The sequence below is a fragment of the Canis lupus genome, chromosome 15 (assembly GCF_003254725.2).
Source record: "Canis lupus dingo isolate Sandy chromosome 15, ASM325472v2, whole genome shotgun sequence".
NCBI classification, from domain to species: domain Eukaryota; kingdom Metazoa; phylum Chordata; class Mammalia; order Carnivora; family Canidae; genus Canis; species Canis lupus.
The window spans coordinates 17,759,814-17,780,066 of NC_064257.1; the positions used below are offsets into that span (position 1 = coordinate 17,759,814).

Here is a 20,253-nt window from a genome sequence, read left to right on the forward strand (position 1 = left end):
AGGTACTGTGGCCAGGGACTCTAGCCCTTAGCATGCATCCCATAGCAGTGCTTCTCGTGAGGGCCTGGGAAGAGGAGTCCGTGCTGTGGCTCGGTGATCCTGGAGGCTCTAAACAGGGCCTGGACCATCCTGCCTGCAGCTCGCCAGCCGCATTTTAGCAGTTGGAGAAAAGCAGCTCTTATCATTTTCCTAACTCATCACTAATTTCTCACTTGACAGCCCAAAAGTTTCAAACGACTTGCCCGGGTTAAAAGAACCGTCAGAGAAGGAGGTAGAACTAGACCACAAGTCCCTTGACTCCCAGTCCCCACCCTGGCCACAGTAGCACCTGCTCCCGTGGCCACGTCTTTAGCATTACTGCCTACAGAAGGCCGCTGTTACAATGAACTGTTGCCCTGGAGGCCTTTTTCATAAACACATTAAAAGAGTATGTCAGTGTCCATAAGTATTGAAGATGGGACCTGTCTAAGGAGTTCGGGCTTGGGACGCCCGGGGGGCTCAGCGGTTGAGCCCCTGCCTTCGGCTCAGGGCCTGATCCTGGGGTCCCGGGATCGAGTCCTACATCGGGCTCCCTGCATGGAGCCTGCTTCTCCCTCTGCCTCTCTGTGTGTGTGTCTCTCATGAGTAAATAAATAAAATTTTAAAAATAAACAAATAAAGAGTTCAGACTATGTCAAAAAAGTAGTCATACTGAAAACATGATCAGGACACCTGGTCTCACATAGGACTGGAGTGTTTCTTCTGGGTGGACGGGGCATTTCAAAGTAAACTTTGGATGTCAAAATAGTGGACTTGGGGACTCTTCTAATGGCTGGTAGGAATAATGAAACAAAACATGGAAATTGGGATCCCTGGGTGGCGCAGCGGTTTGGCGCCTGCCTTTGGCCCAGGGCGCGATCCTGGAGACCCAGGATCGAATCCCACGTCGGGCTCCCGGTGCATGGAGCCTGCTTCTCGCTCTGCCTATGTCTCTCTCTTTCTCTCTCTCTCTCTGTGACTATCATGAATAAATAAATAAAATCTTTAGAAAAAAAAAAAAACATGGAAATTAGGACAGTCCCAGGAGGATGGAGTCCTTGGCCACCGTGTTAATCTAAGATGGGGATGGAGATGCTTAGAACGGTACCTAAATGTGCACGCTGGAGTCCAGGAGATCTGTGGCTAAACTCTGCTCTGCTGTTAATGAGCCGAGGGACCTAGACTGCAGAAGAAAATAAGGTAAATAGTCTCATAGACCCTAAATAAGGTAAGAGACTGGTCCTTGAGTCTGCAGCAAGACCGGATGATGCTGATAAGGTAAAGGGGCCCGTCAAGGTCCCCTGTTGGAAAAGCTTCACCTGGTGTATTGTACTCCTAACAACCCCCGGCTCAAGGCAACCTAGCAAATGAAGCAACCTACTGGAAGGAAGAGCCCCTGAGCTTCTCTGAAACTCCCAACCAGTCTGTGCCATAGCTTACAGACCCCTTGGGACTGCCTCCGGTCTCTAATGCTATTTATGCCTGAGGAGACACGAGGGAGGCCAGAAAAAGACAAGTAGTTAGGACTTTCCTGCCTATAGACCTATACTGTGATGCTCGTCCAAGCCAACCTCTTGGTCCTTGTGTACGGATATGTCACCTGGAAACTGCTCTCATAAAAAGCTTTCCTCTTCATTATCCAGGCTGTGCCAAATGCCTTGGCTTCCTGCACTTTATAAAGAAGTGTTTGGGCAGCCGGGGCGGGGGGGGGGGGGGGGGGGGGGGGGGGGGGGAGCGGTGGGGGGGGCTCAGCCGTTTGGCGCCACCTTCGGCCCGGGGCCTGATCCTGGGGACCCGGGACCGAGTCCCACGTCGGGCTCCCTGCGTGGAGCCTGCTTCTCCCTCTGCCTGTGTCTCTGCCTCTCTCTCTCTCTCTCTCATGAATAAATAAATAAAATCTTAAAAAAAAAAAAAAAAGGAGTGTTTGAATGACATGATCTCTAAAATCTCTTCATTCCAAGATTCTTCTTCACTTGACTCATCTTGTAATTCTGAACTACTGACATAGAAATCTAACTGGTTTCTTGTCCCAGTGTTTTCACATTCCATGTATTTTGCCCTGGACACCTGCAAAGTTGGTAACAGAGAAGGTTTAAAATGGAAAAAAAAAAAAAAAAGGAAGGTGAAAGTGACATGAAAATCCTAGTAGATACAAAACCAAGTATCCTTATTTGCCCACACAGAGTCTAGGCTGAAGGAGCAACAATGCAGAAGAGTGGAAAACTGCACACATCTACCCATATTTCTTCAAGTGAAGAAGAAAGATAAGGGGAGAACAAACTCAAATGATTTCAATGCTTTGTGTCTAGGAAAAAGGGAAAATGATAGTCTCAAAAAAGCCTGTAGAGTCTGAAGTCATGATGATGGTACATCCAAGGAGACATGAGGGAGGCTAGGAAAAAAAAAAACTAGAACCCACATTAAGTTATTATGACTTTAGATGGAAGAGAGGAGAGCTTTCTCAAGAAGAACATAAAGCAAAAAAAAAAAAAAAAAGCAATAAATAAGTAAATAAAATAAAAAATAAAAATAAAAAATAAAAAGAAAGAAGAAGAACATAACGCAAGGTAAAAGAAGAATATGAACAATCTAGAATGAGGCGCAGAAGACAAAGGACCCAGGTAGTCCAATGTGTTTACTGATACTAGACATTCCCTGCATGCCCAGTCCCACCCAGTTCCTGAGTCAGTCTTGAAATGATGGAAACGATGGAAGCAATAGCAGAAATTCCGCCCTCACCCACAAAGGAGGTTGAGGGAAGAGTGTGGAGGCAGCTAGCAGCGGAATATGTAAAACACCTTGGCTCATTATCTGAGGGGCCCGAGGTAAGAATCCTGGGCCTCCACCCACTCACCAACCCGTGGCCTGATCCCTGGATTGCCATGATTATGCACTCTGTGTGAGTGTTTTCCATCCCAATTGCTGACTCTCACCCTGCTTCCTTTCTGGAGTCGCAATATTACACTGAATCAATCACACACCACTTGGCTCGAGCCCCAGCCTGTTACCGGGCCTAGATCAGGTCTTTCTCACCAAAGGGTAGACCACTGACTAGTGTCCTCCTACAAATCCAAGGCCTCCTTCTCTCTTCTCACTCCATCTGCGATTCAAAAACTGAATAGTGAGGAGGGCCTGGTGGCTCAGTTGGTTGGATGTCCAACTCTTGAGCTGAGGGGCATGGGTTCACAGCCTGCATAGGGCTCCATGCTGAATGTGGAGTCTGCATTAAAAAAAAAAAAGACCAAACTAAATAGTAAAATCTGGAGACTTCTGTAACCAGCCCTATCCACGTACTTTTGGACCCTTGGCTCTCAGCTCCACCTGGGATGGAGCCATGTCCGTTTGGACAATAGGATTCAGCTTTCTGCCGCCTCTCTGGGTTTTTTAAAATAGTTTTTTAAAGTTCTTTATGTACTTATTTATTTAAGTATTCTCTACACCCAACATGGAGCTTGAACTCACAACCCTGAGACCAAGAGTCACATGCTCCTCTGACCGAGCCAGCTGGGCATCCCGTCTGCCACCTCTTTGGAGAAATAAGAGAAGGCTCAGAAGAGTGTCCTCTCCGGAGCCAGGGAAGAAATATTTAGGATAAGGGCCCAGTTTTCAAGCCAAGCCAGTCAATCCTGCAGAAAGATGGAGAATGAGGACGGCCTCGGGTTACTTGGTGAGAAGTCCGTCCTAGGCGGAGATAGGACCGAACTACAGGCACTTGCATGTGCTTTTTAAAATAGAGAAACTCAGGCAGGAATCGTTCAACAACGATGAAACCTTTATTTAGGCTGGTCTTGGCCTACAAACCACAAAGAGCACGTTCACAGAAGTTTATCCTGAAGACCCAAGCCTCATAGGTTCTCAGGACCCTCAATTTCCCTCTCTGGCTTCTTCACTCTGTCTTTCCTTTCCTCACGTATCTCCCACTTATCCCTCCTCGTGCTCATCTAGGCTCCAAAACAGAGAGATGGGTAAAAAATAACTTACTAATGAAATCTCAAAAAAAGAAAAGAAGACAGAAACCAAAGCCCGCCAAGCACCTCAGACCAGGATGAAGAAAGGTCAAAGAGAGGCTCCTCTATCTCACCCTCAGGAAGATGAGAACCCTAATAAACCGTGATAATAGAAAAGTGACCTATACACATAACTGACCCTTCTCTGCCCTCGGCTGCTTGCTCAGGGGTCCGGCAGGAAGGACCAAGGGGAGTTGTGAATCGAGAGAAGACACAACTAGGTGAAAGCTGCCATCTTCAGAAAAGCTCCAGAGACGAGGGTGGGCCGGCAACAACAGTAGAAGGCCCTGAAGAACCCTCTGGAACACTGACCTCCCTTCTGCTAGAGAGACACAGGGCACTGCATGTCTCACTTGCTTCTCTTCTCTGACTGGTGACTTTCCAAGGAGTCTTCAAAATCCAACTCAAACTACAGCCATCTGGCAACGACCTCCCTAGCGGAGGCCTGGCAGGGATCCCCCCTCCATCGTCTGGGCTGCCACACCTCTACGAGCGAGGAGCGAGGTACGGGGAGGACCAGCTCGGTGTCCCCACTCCAAGGCCACCACAAGCCCGCCCACTGCTCAGGGCCTCCCCGGTCGGTGTCCTTCCTGCCTCGCTTAGTGCCTGGCACCTGGGAGGTGACCGATCACCGTGACGGAGAAAGGAGAAGAGAAAAGAAAAGGAAGGAAGAGCAGGGTGGAGGAAAGGAGAAAGGAAGCATCTGACTGAACTTTGCCTGGCCCAAAAAATAAAAAAAAAAGGAAACGGATCTTAAAAACTAGAGGAAAGGGAAAGGAAGCGGGAAGCCCCTCCGGAGTCCTCTTGGCCTCTCCCTTTCTCTCTCGGCCTCCTCCTCTCAACTAGGCCCTTGGGTCGCCACTCCCGATCCCCAAACCCTCCCCAGAGGAAGGAGAGGCCCGTCAGGCTTCTGGCTCCTTCCATGCCCCCCAACCTCAGCTACCACAGTCCCACTGCGGGCACCTCTCTGCCCCGCCCATGCCTCATCATCATCCCCACGCACAGCACCCCTCCTCCTGGCCCTGGCAGTGCCCCCGACAAGGACTTGTGCCTCAGATCGAAGACCAAAAGGGGGCGCCTGGGGGGCTCAGCGGGGAGCACCTGCCTTGGGCTCAGGGCGTGACCCCGGGGTCCCCCACGAGGTCCCCTCTGCCCGGGTCTCCCATGAGTAAATAAGAAAAGAAAAGAAAGCCAGAGGCTCTTCGGCGCAGCCTGCGGTGTGGGGGCTGAGGAGGCGCTGGCGTGGGCCTGCGAGTCACCCGAGAAGGACAATCACCAAGGGGGCTTGGGTGTCCCATGGATTGATTGGAGGGCAGGTCCTGAAAAAGCGAAGAGCATGAAATGTCCGGTCCTCGTGTCCTCAAACTCAAACTCCTTGGCCTTCCCACGTTTTTCATCTTGGTCCTTGGGTCAGAGGCGCGGTTGTTGGGACGGTCCCCTCGTGGCCCCTGCATGCCAACGCCCGGAGCTTCCTGTCTCCGAACCCGATGCACTTGCCCATCAGCCATGTCACGGTCCCGACACCTGGTAGGGCTGCTCCGGGCCTCCTCTCCGCATCCCGGCATCCAGCTGCCTCCCCGTCGGCAATAGCCTTTTCCAGGAATCCTGGGCCACCTCTTGCTCAGCGGAGATCATATGCGCAAAAGCAGATCATACGACCCTGTGCTCTCACGACACAGCTTGTCCTCGTCCCCCCACAATCTCCATGCTTCTCTGTTTCTGCTCCTTTCCTCCCCGCCACCCACCGCTGCTGCCCGCTCACCCTGCAGGTTTGCTCTGCTGCTGGGAGGGGAGCAAGTCTGCGTGCTGCACAGCAGGCAGCTCCAGGACACAGGCGGGCATCTCGGCCCGGGGCCTTGGCAGTGTTCCCAGGCAGAGCCAGCGGTCCAGGCCGGGGCAGTAGGCGTGGACCAGGTGTGACAGTGCATAGGTCCGGTGGCTGTAGCCCCCCAGCACCAGCAGCTCCCCCTGTAGCGCGGCCCCCGCGGCCCCCACGTGCGGGGAGGGCAGAGGGGCCAGGCGGGCCCAGCTGTCAGTCCGCGGGTCATAGGCCTCCAAGCTCAGCAGGTCCCCTGTGTCCCCGAGGCCGCCAGCCACATACAACCGGCCCTGCAGAGCAGCCATGACGTGGCCAGCCCGGGCTTCGCCCATGGGGCTCAGCAGTGTCCCCGGCTTCTCCTGTTTGGGGTCGTAGAGCAGCAGGGAGGCCAGGTAGCCGCCCGCCCCGTCGCAGCCCCCGCTCAGGTACAGGCGGCCCTCAGACTCGGCGGCCGCGTGGGCAAAGCGCGGTGCTGGCAGGGCTGGCGCGGGCCTGGGGGAGAGAGGGAGGCTCAGGCCCAGGCCTCCTGCAGCTCCCGGCCTCCCCCCCAACCCGCCCGGCAGGGGCAGCCCCCTCACCTCCACCCGTCGCGCTCGGGGTCGTAGGCCTCCACGGAGCTGAGAGCCACGTCCCCACTCCTGCCGCCGAGCGCGTACAGCAGCCCGCCCAGTGCCACCAGCGGGAACAGGCTCCGGGCCTGGGCCAGAGGCGCCATCTCCTCCCAGCCGCCTCGGCCGGGGTCCCACCTGCAGGGAGCAGAGCACGGGACAGGTGGCGGGGCTGCATCCCTCCCTCTGCCCCTCCCCAGCGTCCCACCTGCAGGGACCGGGCCGCATCCCCCCTCCGCCCTCCCCGGGGTCCCACCTGCAGGGGATCAGACCACGGGACAGGTGGCCGGGCGCATCCCCGCCACCCCACCCCACCCCCCCACCCCCGCGCCCAGGCCGTACCTGATCGTGGACGCCAGCGTGTTGGCGGGGCCGTAGAAGTCCTGGCCGCCGCACACGTAGAGCGCGCGGCCCTGCGGGCTGGCGGCCCCGTGGCGGAAGCGCGCCCCGGGCAGCGCGGGCAGGCGGCCCCACTCCACGGTGCGCACCCGGCCGGTGCCGCAGCAGAAGGCCCGCGCCCAGCACACGCCGCGCGCCGGCCGCCCGGCCGCCAGGTCCGCCGACAGCCCGTCCCCGCCGGGCAGCACGAGCGCGCCGTCGGGCTCCCTCCGCCGGCCGCGAGGCGGGGCCGCCGCCGCCTCCTCCAGCAGGCGCGCCAGCAGGTCGGGCGGCAGCGGCGGGGGCAGCCCGGCCGCGCGCACCCGCCGCAGCTCGCGCGTGGACATGCGGCCGAAGCGCACACCGCGCAGCAGGGCCCGCGCCTCGACCTCGGCCGCCTCGGGGTGGGCCGCCAGCCAGCGCCGCGCCGCCGCGAAGGCCTCCAGCTCCTCCCGCAGGTGCAGCGCGTCGCTGCGCAGGAGCTCGGCCAGCAGCGCGGGCGGCAGCGACGCGAAGGCGGGGCTGCGGGCGGCGGCCGGCAGGTGGCCCAGCAGGTAGAGCCGCGCCCGGCGGCCGAGCGCCTCGAGCCCCGCGGCCTCCGCGGCGGGCAGCAGGGCCAGGCAGCGCGCGGGGCTCAGGCCGCGGCCCAGGGCGCGCTCGCACAGCGCCAGGCACGCCGCGCTCTGGTACCGCGCCGCGGCCCGCGCCGCCCCCAGCAGCCGCCGCCACCGCGCCCGCACGGCGCCCGAGTAGGCGAAGGACACGAGCAGCCGCAGGTCCCGTGCCGACATGCTGCGCAGCCGCACCGCGGCGCCCCGGGACTCCCGCATGCCGCTCAGCAGCATCGCGCCGAAGAACTCGCTGCCGCACGCCAGGGCCGCCCGGTGCACTGCGGGGGGAGGGCGCGGTTAGCCGGGCTGCGGGGGCCGGGCGGACCGCACCCCGCACCCCGCCCGGGGACCGTAGAGGAGAGGAGCACTGCGGGGGGAGAGGGTAGGAGGGGCACCGCGGGGGTGGTGGAGAGGACAGGGAGGGGCACTGCGGGAGAGAGAGGAGGGGGAGGGGCACCGCAGGGGGGAGAGAGGAGGGGGAGGGGCACCGCAGGGGGGAGAGAGGAGGGGGAGGGGCACCGCAGGGGGGGGAGAGGAGGGGAAGGGGCACCGCAGGGGGAGAGAGGAGGGGGAGGGGCACCGCAGGCGGGAGAGAGGAGGGGAAGGGGCACTGCAGGGGGGAGAGGGGAGGGGGAGGGGCACCGTAGGGGGAGGGTGCGGGTGAGCGGGACTGCGGGGGCCCGGACCCGCCCCCCCCCACCCCGCCCGGTGCACCGCAGGTTGGAGAAGCCCAGGGGAAGGGGCACCGCGGGGAGAAGAAGCCAGGGTGGCCGGCCCGCCTCTGCTCCCACCCCGGGCAGCGGCGCAAAGCCCCAGGCAAGCGCTGGTGAGCACAGGGTACCGCCGCAGGGGCCTGTGACAATGCAGGTTACAGACATGCGATTCATTAGGGGGGATGGACCCAACTGCAAAGAGCAATGTGCAACTGGCTCGGGTTTCTATCCTGCACTAAAGAAAGCGCTTTCCTTTATCATCGTAAGAGCCACTGGCATCCGCTACCCTGTTGGTCCAATTTTTCTTAGAAAATGGTGCCACGCTCAGGAATGCCTGTGATCTCATCTCACCCACTGCCATCTCCTGCTTCCGATGTCCCGTGTGCAGGGTTCTGCTCACACCCCCTCCTCATCTCAGTACAGTTCACGGAATCACATTTTAAACTAAAAACCTTTGAAACCATCCGGTTCAATTGCCCGTTTTAAGAAAAGGAAACTGAGTCCTAGAGAAAGGAAGGGATTTATTTTCTAGCCCATACGGTGACTCTCTGAGTGGATCTTCACTGCCTCCTGTCACCAACGTCAGGTTGCAGGGTATACTTGGGTATCGGTTGCCTTCCTGTCTGCATGGCCCTCGTGACGCTGAAACTACCCTATTGGCAAATGCTATTAGATAACTAAACTCACGTGCTTCCTAACGTAACTCAATTTGAGATGTTTGGCATCAAGTATGGACTACTCTTACCAAAATATTTAACCTAAATCTAATTGAAACTTTAGCTCTAGAGACATCTGGGGGGCTCAGTGGTTGAGCATCTGCCTTTGGCTCAGGGTGTGATCCTGGGGTCCTGGAATCAAGTCCCACATCGGGCTCCCCACCGGGAGCCTGCTTCTCCTGCCTGTGTCTCTACCTCTTTGTGTGTGCCTTTCATGAACAAAAAAAATTAAAAATCTTAAAAAAAAGAAACTTTAGCTCTAAAGTCAAATTTATAAGAAATTGAGAAGCTAACCCTACGACCCAGCAATTGCACTGCTGGGGCTTTACCCCAAAGATACAGATGCAGTGAAACGCTGGGACACCTGCACCCCGATGTTTACAGCAGCGTCCACAATAGCCACACTGTGGGAGGAGCCTCGGTGTCCATCGACAGATGATGGATAGAGAAGCTGTGGTCTATGTGTACAGTGGGATATTCCTTAGCCATTAGAAACGACAAATACCCACCATTTGCTTCGACGTGGATGGAACTGGAGAGTATGATGCTGAGTGAAATAAGTCTGTCGGAGAAGGACAAACATTATATGGTCTCATTCATTTGGGGAATATAAGAAATAGTGAAAGGGATTATAGGGAAAAGGAGAGAAAATAAGTGGGAAAAATCAGAAAGAGAGACAGAACATGAGAGACTCCTAACTCTGGGAAACGAACAAGGGGTAGTGGAAGGGGAGGGGGGCGGGGGGTGACTGGGTGACGGGCACTGAGGGGGGCACTTGATGGGATGAGCACTGGGTTTATGCTATATGTTGGCAAATCAAGCTCCAATAAAAAAAATATACAAAAAAAAAAGAAAGAAATTGAGAAGCTAAAGGAAAAAGTTAAAACCATGACAGAAAACATACACAAATCTAGAAAATGGAGCATTCTATATAACTAATCTTGTTTGTTCACTTAAGCCATAAAAAAAGGACACCGAACTGTACAAGAGTAAAGGCAGCCTCAGAGATGTGTATGTGAGCACAGCAGAGTTCTCAATCGGCTCCTGGTTTGAGTGAAGCAGCTGTAGGCAAGTGGAAAGATTTTTTGGAAAAGTGGGAAAATTTCAACCTGGACTAGGTGAAACTAAGGAATTATTGTTCATCTTGTGAGACAGGAGTATTGTGGCAATGTCCTCTTTTAAAGAGACACAAACCCAAGTATTTATGAGCAAAATGTCACAGACTTACTTTAAACCTCAGTGATAAATAAAGAGATGAAACAAATATCATAAGAGTGTTAATTGTTAAGTCTGGGAGCAAGCAGGATGTTCGAGTGTTTACGGTAGTATTTTCTTAATTTGCCATGTGTTGGAGGTGCTTCATAATAATTAAAAAAAAAAAAAAAAAAAAAGGTAGTGGGGTAATGCTGCTGGAAGTCCTCTGGGCAGGGAGCACAGCTGAACTCCCAGGGAAGCTTAGGAGCTCCAGCCTCGCAGACCATCTGTGGCAGGTTGGCCTCCCCGCAGGGACAGATGATGTTGATGTGGCTTTCCATTGTCTTTTTGAGCACCAGGTAGGGAGCATCTCGGTGCTTCCCAAGTAGTGAGCATCAGTGACAGCTTTCAAATACATGTTGCCTGAGAAAATCTGCCTTCTTCCAAGCAGGTAAGCCACTTCAGTTCCTAAATAATCAACCGACTTCAGTATGTTGAAGCCCTAGTCCCCAGGGTGGTGATATTTGTAGGTGGGACCTTTGGGAGGTAATTAGCTGTGGGGGCGGAACCCTCATGAATAGGATTACTGCCATATAAGAGGAACAAGAGCGAGGTAACCTCTCCCTGCACCAGGTGAGGATACAGTGAGGAGGTGGCCCTCTGCCAACCAGGACCCTACGGGCACCCTGATCTTCGACTTCCGGGCTCCAGAGCTGTAAAAACTACATTTGTGGTGTCCAACTGCCCAGTCTACGGTCCTTTTGTTAAAGCCGTGCAAGCTAAGCAGGATGCTTTTTCCCCTGGGAGTCCCAGAAGTACTTTGGACTCCGCTCATTCTAATGGGCAGTCGCTGTAGGCCTCTGGACGTGTCTTGGAGTCTCGTTTCTTCATGAGTAAAGTCTAAGAGCTGAACTGGAGAATCTCTCAATCGACACCTTTTAATCTAACACTTTTATATGCCTGCATCCCAACTGGCATTTGTCGGGTTCTGTGTGTCTTTGGTTTGGTGGCATGGGAGGGAGCACATGGCCCCCCGGCAGGCGCAGACCCGGCTAGCCAACATTGGCTTGTGTCAGGTGGTCGCAGGGTCACATCTCCGAGTTTAACCCTCTTGCCCTGCGCCTGGGATAACGTTAGCTGCCTCGCTAGTTTGCAGGGAGCACAAAAAGAGGCGATGTGCCTACAAGTGCCTGGACCCCAGGACCTCAGGGAATGTCGGCAGCACCTGCATAAACCGCCAGAGTGCACCCTCCTTAGCGTTCCCGGTGATGCGTGCAGTTAAGTTCAGGTGCCGCGGCCTGGTGGCCCCAGGATTGCAGGAGGCCAAAGCGGGCCTGTGGGTTAGCTGCAGGCCTCGTGTCTACCACGCCTGGGGTCAGGACACACGGAGTTTTTGCACCCTATTCCTCGGGCTGCCCTGCGTCCTCAACAGGAGAGGCCGGGGCGTGGGAGGCCCTGGGTTGGGCCCCGGGTTGGGCCCTCACCTCCTGCTCGCGGTCCCGGTCCCCCCATGCCCCCCGCAGCAGCCAGCGGGCTAAGGGGTCGCCCCCCGCCCCCCCGCCCCGGCCCGCGCTCACCCCGCAGCCGGCAGCCGCCCGCCTGCAGCTCCAGGTCGCAGCCGGCACCCTCCCGGTACAGCAGCTCGATGCTCCGCAGCGTCTCCCGCAGCTCGGCTTCCGCACTGGGCGCCTCCGCCCCGGGCCCCTCCGCCCCCGGCCCCGCGCCGCCGGCTTCGCAGCTGCACCTGCGCCGGGCGGCCGCACTGACCCGGGGGGCGCGCAGGGCCTCGGCCGCCGCCAGCACGTCGCGCCCCGGGGCCGGGCCCAGGCGGCCCTCGTAGGCGAAGGTCAGCACTGCCTCCCAGGCGGCGGGGGCCACAGCCAGGCCGAGCGGCGACCCCGGGCCCCCGCCCCGCAGCCGCGCGCGGAACACGCCGCTCACGGCCGCCAGGACCACGCGGTGCAGCCCGTAGGCGCGGCCGCCCACGCGCACGCGCTCGTCCAGCAGCTGCCCCTGCGCCCGCAGCCGCTGCGCCGCCGCGAAGAACAGGCCCGGGTGCTCCTCGCTGAGCAGCGCCTGCTCCTCCTCGTCCTCCTCGTCCTCCTCGTCCTCCTCGTCCTCGTCCTCCTCGCCCTAGTCCTCCTCGTCCTCCTCCTGCTCCTGGTCCTCCTCCTGCTCCTGCTCCTCCTTATGCTCCTCCTTCTGCTCCTCCTCTTGCTCCTCCTCGTCCTCGTCCTCCTCTTCCTGCTCCTCCTTCTGCTCCTTCTGCTCCTCCTTCTGCTCCTCCTCCTCCTCCTCCTCCTCCTCCTCCTCCGCCTCGTCCTCCTCTTCTGCCTCCTCCTCCTGTTCCTCCTGACACCGAAGCTTCCCCAGGGCCAGGACAACGGGGGGCGACCCGCTGTCCTCCGCGGAGGAAGGAGGCCGGGAGGGGGGTCTCTGCTCGGGCCCAGGGAGGCCCAGGTGCTGCCCCCCGCCGGGAACACCGACCCCCGGGGCCGAGGCCGGCAGTGTGGGCTCCAGGGCGCTCATGGTCCCCTGCTGTTGGCAGCAGCGAGGGGAGAAAGGAGGGGCTCAGAGCTGGGCCCCAAGGGGCCGTGAAGTGCTGACTGCAGCCCCTCCCCGTGCTTTCCCCCAGCCCGTCCCCAGGCCCTCACACCAGGGTCAGCATCCAGGCCTCAGCACCCAGGCTCACCCCCACCCCATCCCCAGGCCCCAGCACCCAGGCTCTCCCCCCACCCCCATCCCCAGGCCCCAGCACCCAGGCTCTGCTCCCACCCCCATCCCCAACACCCAGGCCCCAGCACCAGTCCCTACTCCTCATCCCATCCCCAGGCCCCAGTACCCAGGGCCCAGCACCCACACTCAGCCCCCACCTCGCCCCCAGGCCCCAGCACCCAGGCCCCGGCACCCAGGCTCAGCCCCCACCCCGTCCCCAGAACCCAGGCTCAGCCCCCACCCCACCCCCAGGCCCCAGCACCCGGGCTCTGCCCCCACACCCCTGGCCCCAGGCCAAAGCACCCAGGCTCAGCCCCCACCCCCTTCCCCAGGCCCCAGCACCAGGCTCCAGCACCCAGGCTCTGCCCCGACACCCGTTCCCAGGCCAAAGCACCCAGGCCCTGGCACCCAGGCTCAGCCACCATCCCTGGCCCCAGGCCCCAGCACCCAGGCTCAGCCCCCACCCCATCCCCAGGCCCCAGCACCCAGGCTCAGCCCCCACCCCTCACCCAGGCTCCAGCACCCAGGCCCTGGCACCCATGCTCTCCCCCCAACTCGTCCCCAGGCCCTGACAGCCTGGCCCTACGCCCAACTCTGGGATTCACCAAGGGCAGCAAAGCATGCGGGAAGCACATGTACAGATCCAGCGCCGGCCCCGTGTCCCGCCTGACTTGCCACCATCATACCGATCTCCACCCTCCTGAGACACCGGCGCTCCCCTGACTCGCAGTGGAACCTTCTCAGCTTGGACTGGGTGGCAGAGAGAACTTGCCCCTCACCGGGTCAGCGGCCCCACCCGACTAATTATAGCAGGTGCTGGCGGGCTCGGGGACTGGGCTCCGGGTGCCCAATCTCTGACACTCAATCTCCCCCCCCCCCCCCCCCCCCCCCCCCCGGCCTCGTCCCCAGATGCCCTCCTCCCCCCTTCCACCTGTAGGGCCGTCCTGCTGAGCGGCCAATTCCAAAGCCAAGGAGGATGCGGGACAGGACAGGAGGGACAGGCCGGGTGAGTGACCCGGGAGGGGGGGACGGGGGGGGAGCCTGGGCTGTGCAGGGGCCAGAAGAGGGGAGGGAGGGTTTGGGGTCAGTCCCAGGCCCTGGCCGCCCGCCGGTGTCCTGTGCACAGGCTGGTCCCCGGGCCGGAGGGGAGGAGCCGGGGCTGCGGGCCGCCTGCCATCCACCCGGACTGCGGCTTCCTCACTGTCCCGAGGGGGGTCCGAGTGAGAAAGGGCGAAAGGGAGGCTCAAACCCACGGTCTGCAGCCGTCTCACCACCCCACGGGCTCTGGGGGGAGGACTGGACAGTGTGGCATGGGGTGATCTCCGCTGCCGCCAGGACCAAAGTCCTGCGGGGCTGGCGAGCACGGTCACGGAGGCGGGAGGGGACGGCGCTCCCTCTGCCCCATGACTCCTCTTTCTCACCTCAAGGCGGGGCCCCTGCATCAGGGTGTTTTCCACTGGGGTTCTGGATGTCTTCTCGGGGAAGAACCAGGGAAGGGGCAGTGATGCGACCCCCCGCCCCCCAGCAGGACAGGCGGGGCTGCTGGGGTGGGTCCCGTCCCCTAAAGGGATTGGTCCGGCTGCAGAGGTGGCCCTGACAGGCCGATGGGCCGGGACCAGCGCTCTGCTCCCTAAGGACCTGGGTGCGAGCCGCGCCGAACCTCCCCACCCCGGCAGCCGGTGCCCCCTTCCTGCCCGCCTGGGTCGGGAGCTGGGGCTCCACCCACATCCCTGTCACTGTCATCGCAGCGACGCTCCGTCACAAGGTGGCCTCTCGGAGATCTTCCCGCCCCACTGCTGCCCAGATCTTCCCGCCCCGCTGCTGCCCAAGATGCTCACGGCTCTGCTCGCGCCCCCCCCCCCCCCCCCCCCCCGTCGGCTGCCGTCTTAGGAACCCGGGAGGCATCGCATCAGCGGGGAACGTCCCGGTGGCCGCCGCCTGCTGTGGGCCCTGCGGGGCCAGGGGCGCAGCCGCCTAGTGGAGCCGGTTGGAGGGGGCGGGGCAGGGCTCATCCAACCCGTCCTCCTGCGTTTCCCAAAGGCCCCAGGCAGGGCCGGGCAGCCGAGGGGACACGCGGTGACACTGCGCAGATCTGCAGGGCCCAGCTGCCGTGTGCACACCCGTGTGCACCCGGGTGTGTGTCTCGCTGGCACAGCGGGTTCTCGGGGACTCAGCCCGACACTGAACAGCTTTGCTGGAACTGCTCCACGCACCAGCTCTTCCAGGGACAGAGCCCCAGGTGAGACCAGTGGCAGGGATGCCATTTCCTCTTCCAGATACTCACCATCTGGAGGTCACCCCCCTGGCAGGGGAAGGGACACTTTGCAGTTTGAGGCCAGAGGAAAAGGACACCGTTTGGCTAGACTCCTCTGTGGGGAGAGGCTGATGGGAAAGGGAACTTAGAGGGTGGGAGGGGGGAGTGAGGAGGAGGAGGAGTTCTTCCTCCCCTGCCCTCACTCTGTGTGTGTGTGTGTGAGAGAGACACACAGCTCTCCCGGCCCAGGTCATCTTCCCAATCCTCCCATTTGGCCACCAGCAGCCCAAGGCCACTTGCTTCTTTGGGGTTTTTTTCTGTTCTTTTACATATAGCAGCTTCTTGGGAAATACAGTCCCATGGTGGGGTGTCCAGAGGCAGTCTCTGGCATGTTTTCCATCTCCCCTCCTCAGCTACTGGGGTACCTAAGGGGACCAGATCCCGGGGGACCTCGTGGTGAGAACCGTGCCCAGGCAGGGAGTGCTGTCGTCACCTGCCCCCTTCTCTCCCCCTAGCAACGCCGCTTCCGTGTCCAGGACCCTCTACAGCCATCGCGTGCACACACTTCACCTGGGCGTCCTCACCACCGGGTAAGGCCCTCCGCTCCAGCCTTTTGTTATTATTGTTATTTATTTCCTGAGAGACGCAGAGAGAGGCAGGGACCCAGGTAGAGGGAGACGAAGGCTCCCTGCGGGGAGCCCGACGCAGGACTTGATCCTGGGACCCCGGGGTCACACCCGACCCGAAGGCAGACGCTCAACGGCTGAGGTGGCCGGGGGGCCCCATTCCAGCCCTTCTGTGAGAATGACTCGGAGCCCTGGCTTCTGCCTCTGAGGGCTGACGTACAGGTGGTGAAAGGAGAAGAGGCAAACCTTACCCAGCCCATTGCTCAAAAACCAGTAGTGACTTAAGGGGATTCACGTGGGTGGAGTAAAACCTTCAAAGACAGGAGAGAATTTAATATGTCCACGACTTTGAGGAAAGCTAGTTGAAAATATGACGGGATGCAGCGCTTCTGCGAAGCATTGATTTCTGCCTCTGACCGCCCTTCTCCGTGGGCCAGGAGTGTGGGGTCTGCCCCCGGCCCTGATGTCTCAGTGCCATTCTGTCCTCTGCCCTTTTTCCTGCTTTGGTTCAACCCCCCAAGTCTTCCCAGTAGTTGGTATCTCACCAAGAGCCTTGGTGGAAAAAGGAGAAGATGTAGGGGGAGTCTAGGGCCATCCTATGAGCAAGGTTTCTGGAGGCGGAGGAGTACGGGAGGCCTCCGTGTCAGCAGCCAGGAGCTAGATGGCACTTTAGAGAGGTGATGCCTGGGGTTGCCTGGGGTTGAAGAGCCCAAGCTCCCGTAGCAAAATTCAGTCTGCCTCAACACAAGGCAAAGCTTGGGGAGGGTCTCTCTCTCTCCCATCTGCCTCCTGTTTGCCATCCCACAGCGGGAGGCTGACGCCCCAAAAAAGTCCAGAACTGGGCAGCCCGGGGTGGCTCACAGGGGGTCAAATGCAGGGCGTGGGAAGGAGCCAGCAGGAGGGGAGATTGTCCCAGTAGGAATGACTGCGGCGCCCACCCATCCTCCGCTCATTCTCCCTACCCGTGTGTTCGAGCGGCACGTACCTTCATCAAGTCCTATGGCAATAGCCCCGGGATGCCACCCTCCTGCGTCTGGGGAAATCCCAAGCCACAGAGCAGAGATCCCAGGGGCAGAGCTAGCCCCGGGCGAGGCCGAGGAGCAGGCTCCCTGCCCCACAGTGCCCTCTGTAACAGGAGCCCGCCTCCGGGCCTGCAGCCAGCCAGCCCCGGGGCCCTGGACAAGACGCTGCTGGACGCTGTCCGGGGCCTCAATCCCCCGCCACCATCGTTCGTGCACGTCAGCAGGACACACTGACCCTGCGCCGCCAATAAGACACTCGGGAGAGACCGACAGAGGAGAGGGCCACGATTTAGGAACCAAGGAGCCATGATTTTAGTCTTTTGGTTTTACAAACGGTGAGGCTATCTTGAGAAGCCTCCACCAAGAGCCCAAAGCTGCCTAAAGAAGTTAGTGTCCCACTAAGGTACCAGCTGGGTCTATGGTGCTAAAGAAGGTTCTCCCTCCAAGATCCATTCCATCCCACAATATGAGTAAAAACTTACAAATAGGGCAGCCCGGGTGGCTCAGTGGTTGAGCGGCTGCCTTCGGCCCAGGGCATGATCCTGGGGTCCCGGGATCGAGTCCCACGTCAGGCTCCCTGCATGGAACCTGCTTCTCCCTCTGCCTATGTCTCTGCCTCTCTCTCTCTGTGTCTCTCATGAATAAATAAATAAAATCTTAAAAAAAAAAACTTACAAATACCTGCGCCAAACCGCTGCGCCACCCAGGGATCCCTCATCCCAAAATTTCTGATTGTAAACATCCAGGTCTTAATGAATCTTCAACCTATTTATGGGTCTATCCTTCGTCACTGAAAAAAAGTGTTAATCAGCACTTTCTACTTAGTCACCAGAAAGCTCCTCTTTTCCCAAGTGCACATAATCCCAATTCTTTTAGGGGATCCCTGGGTGGCTCAGAGGTTTGGCGCCTGCCTTTGGCCCAGGGCACGATCCTGGAGACCCGGGATCGAGTCCCGCATCGGGCTCCCTGCATGGAGCCTGCTTCTCCTTCCTCCTGTGTCTCTGTCTCTCTCTATATATATCATAAATAAATACATTAATCTTTTTTAAAAATCCCAATTCTTTTTATCTTTTGACCCAAGTCTTACTTTATAGCCTTTGGTTGTCTCTTTGGTTTACCCCTGCACCGATTTATTTATTCATTCAGCAAATGCCGAGTGTCCACCTTATTCTAAGCGGGAGAATTTAGGGAGGTTATACGGCAATGAATAGAACATGATGACAATCCCTTGACCTCATGGAGTTTGTATTCTAAAGGAAGGAGTCAAACCATGAGCACAGAACTACGGGATTACACAGTGGTAAGTGCTACGAAGAGAAATAAAACCAGGAAGGGGGCTAGAAAGTGCTGGAAGAGTGCAATTCTAAGTAGGTTTGTCAGGAAAGCCTCCCCGAAAAAAGAAAACACGTTGAACAAAGACTTAAAGATTACGAGGCTGAGCAAGCTCCAGCTGACGGACCAGCCTCGCAGGCAGGAGCACCCAGTGTGAGGACCTGGAGGGGTCAGTGCACAGTCAGCGATTGGGGAGAAACAGGCCACTGCTGCTGGAGCGGAGCCGACAAGGTGAGGGACAGGCAATGAGATCGAAGCAGTAAGTGGGGCGGGCGGGGAGGGTCAGGCCTCCCGCTCTCGCTTTCACTCGGAACAGGAAGACACGGAGGGTCTTGAGCAACAGGGTGACAGCGTCCGGCTTCTCTGGGAACGTGGTTCCCTCGGCTGCTGTGCTGGGAGCTGCCTCTGAGTGGAGGCTCGTAGGAGGGGACACAGCAGCTCCTGCCGTAACCCCGGGGAGGCTCCTGGCTACGTCCAAGGGGCAGCACTGCAAGAAAGAAGAAACGGGATCCGGGATATATGTGAAGACAAGGTCCATGCGACTTGATGACCTGGCGGAGAGGAGAAGAGGTGTCCGAGACACCAGGGCGCTTTTGATGCGAGCAACTGGGACGGGGTTGTCATTCACTGACATAGGGAGGTCTACCGCTGGAGGAAGGGGAGAAACAAGGTTGTTTTGTGTGTGTTAAGTTTGAGACGTCTGTTAGGCACCCAGGTTGAGATACCCATCAACAGCTAGATGTTCAGAGCAGAAGTCTAGGTTAGAGCTAAAAAATTGGGAGTCATCCACCTTGAAATGGTTTTTATTTTTATCTATTTATTTACTTATTTATTTATTATTTAGAAATGGTTTTAATGTATGAAAGTGGATAAAATCACTGCAGGTATGTGTGTAAATAAAGGAGTGGTCCAAGGACCAAACCCTAGTTTGGGGAAATGAGGAGAAAACAGCAAACCAGATGAAGAAAGAGCGGTCGGTAAAGTAAGAGGCGAAACAGAGAGCATGGCCTAGAGCCAGGTAAAGAAAATGTCTCAGGAGGGAGCGTGAGACGCCGTGGACTGGCTATGTGGGGTGCGCGGGGAGCGCCGTGGGGCGGCTGTGTCAAGCCCCTGGGGATGGTTTGGAGAGCGGCCTTAACAGGGAGCCGGGGCAGAGAATTGGAAAGGACAGTTTGAAAATGTCTAAAATGTCTTGTTATAAAGTGGAGCGGAAAAACAGGAAGCCACTGAAAGGGGAAATGGAGCCATGAGGAGCCCACGTCTGTAAGATGAGGACGATGATGGTGTATCCATGTGCTGAGAGGAAGATCTAGGAAAGAAAGGGAAATGTTGACTGCAGAAAAGGAGAGAAAACTGTTGAGAGGTGTCCTGAAGGGCTGGAGGGATGGGATTGACCATAGAAGTTGTTGGACGGGAGCATGGACAGGTTTTTTTTTTTTTTTTTTTTTTAAGATTTTTATTTATTTATTCATGAGAAACAGAGAGAGAGGCAGGATCCCTGCAGGGCAGGGGGCCCAACACGGGACTCGATTCTGGGACCCTGGAATCAGGACCTGAGCGGAAGGCTGACGCTTGGCTGCTTAGCCACCCAGGCGCCCAGGACGGAGTGTTGATAGCGGTCTCAACCTTGACACCACTGCCCTCTGGGCCTAGGGAATTCTGTGCGGGGAGCTATTCTCTACCCTGCAGGGCCCTTTGGGGCCTCCCCAGCCCCTCCCAGCAGCCCCGCCCGCCTCCCAGATGTGACAACAGCCGTCCTCTGCGGAGCCAGATGGAGCCCAGCTGAGCGGGTAGCCGGAGGTAGTACCAGGATGCTGCTAATGGGCAGCCGAGGCCAGCGAGTACTGGAAGGTGGTTAGATGTCGCGGGGAGGGCCCGTCAGTGCTCTGGCTGCTTCTATCTTCCCATCAAAATAGGAGCTGAAGGAAGCGTGAGGATCGGGGCAGATACAGGAGATTTGAGGGGCCAGAAGGTATAAAACAAGTATCGAGAAGAGGGAGAGTGAGAGGGCTAGGGACCAGCTGAGGATGATGGATTTAAGCACGAGGCAGGGCCTGGCGCGTAGCCCCTCCAGCTGCGCGGCCCCAGGAATTGAGCCCAGGGAGACTCAGAGCAGGACCAGAGCAGGGGGCAGCGGCTCAGGACTGGGATTCAGCTGGAGGCAAATGAAGACACGCAGGCAATGAGGCCAGCGGAGGGGAGGCCCACAGACTGGAGGGCCCGACCAAGAGACGAGCTGC

The 20,253-nt window shown here is 58.2% G+C and overlaps 1 protein-coding gene and 2 long non-coding RNA genes across 8 annotated transcripts in view; 2 read left to right on the forward strand and 1 right to left on the reverse strand.

The window, feature by feature from the left end:
• LOC112654636 (uncharacterized) overlaps positions 1–20,253 on the forward strand; it is a 112,210-nt gene that overhangs the window by 4,486 nt on the left and 87,471 nt on the right. The gene's annotated exons all lie outside the window — the stretch shown is intronic.
• KLHL33 (kelch like family member 33) lies at positions 3,770–7,675 on the reverse strand. The gene is made up of 3 exons (XM_025439198.3): positions 6,795–7,675; positions 6,423–6,590; positions 3,770–6,336 (listed from the first exon to the last, which is right to left on the reverse strand). The coding sequence occupies exons 1-3, from the start codon at positions 7,673–7,675 to the stop codon at positions 5,784–5,786; spliced, it is 1,602 nt and encodes a 533-aa protein (XP_025294983.3). The 3' UTR covers positions 3,770–5,783.
• Positions 7,688–10,976, forward strand: LOC112654612 (uncharacterized). Of its 3 annotated transcripts, none has more exons than XR_007402430.1 (3): positions 7,688–7,823; positions 10,424–10,515; positions 10,698–10,976. It is a non-coding gene; the product is annotated as an uncharacterized LOC112654612 (long non-coding RNA). The 3 variants fall into 3 exon arrangements; XR_003133162.3 differs by lacking the exon at positions 7,688–7,823 and adding an exon at positions 8,138–8,267; XR_007402429.1 differs by lacking the exon at positions 7,688–7,823 and having other exon boundaries at positions 9,620–10,515.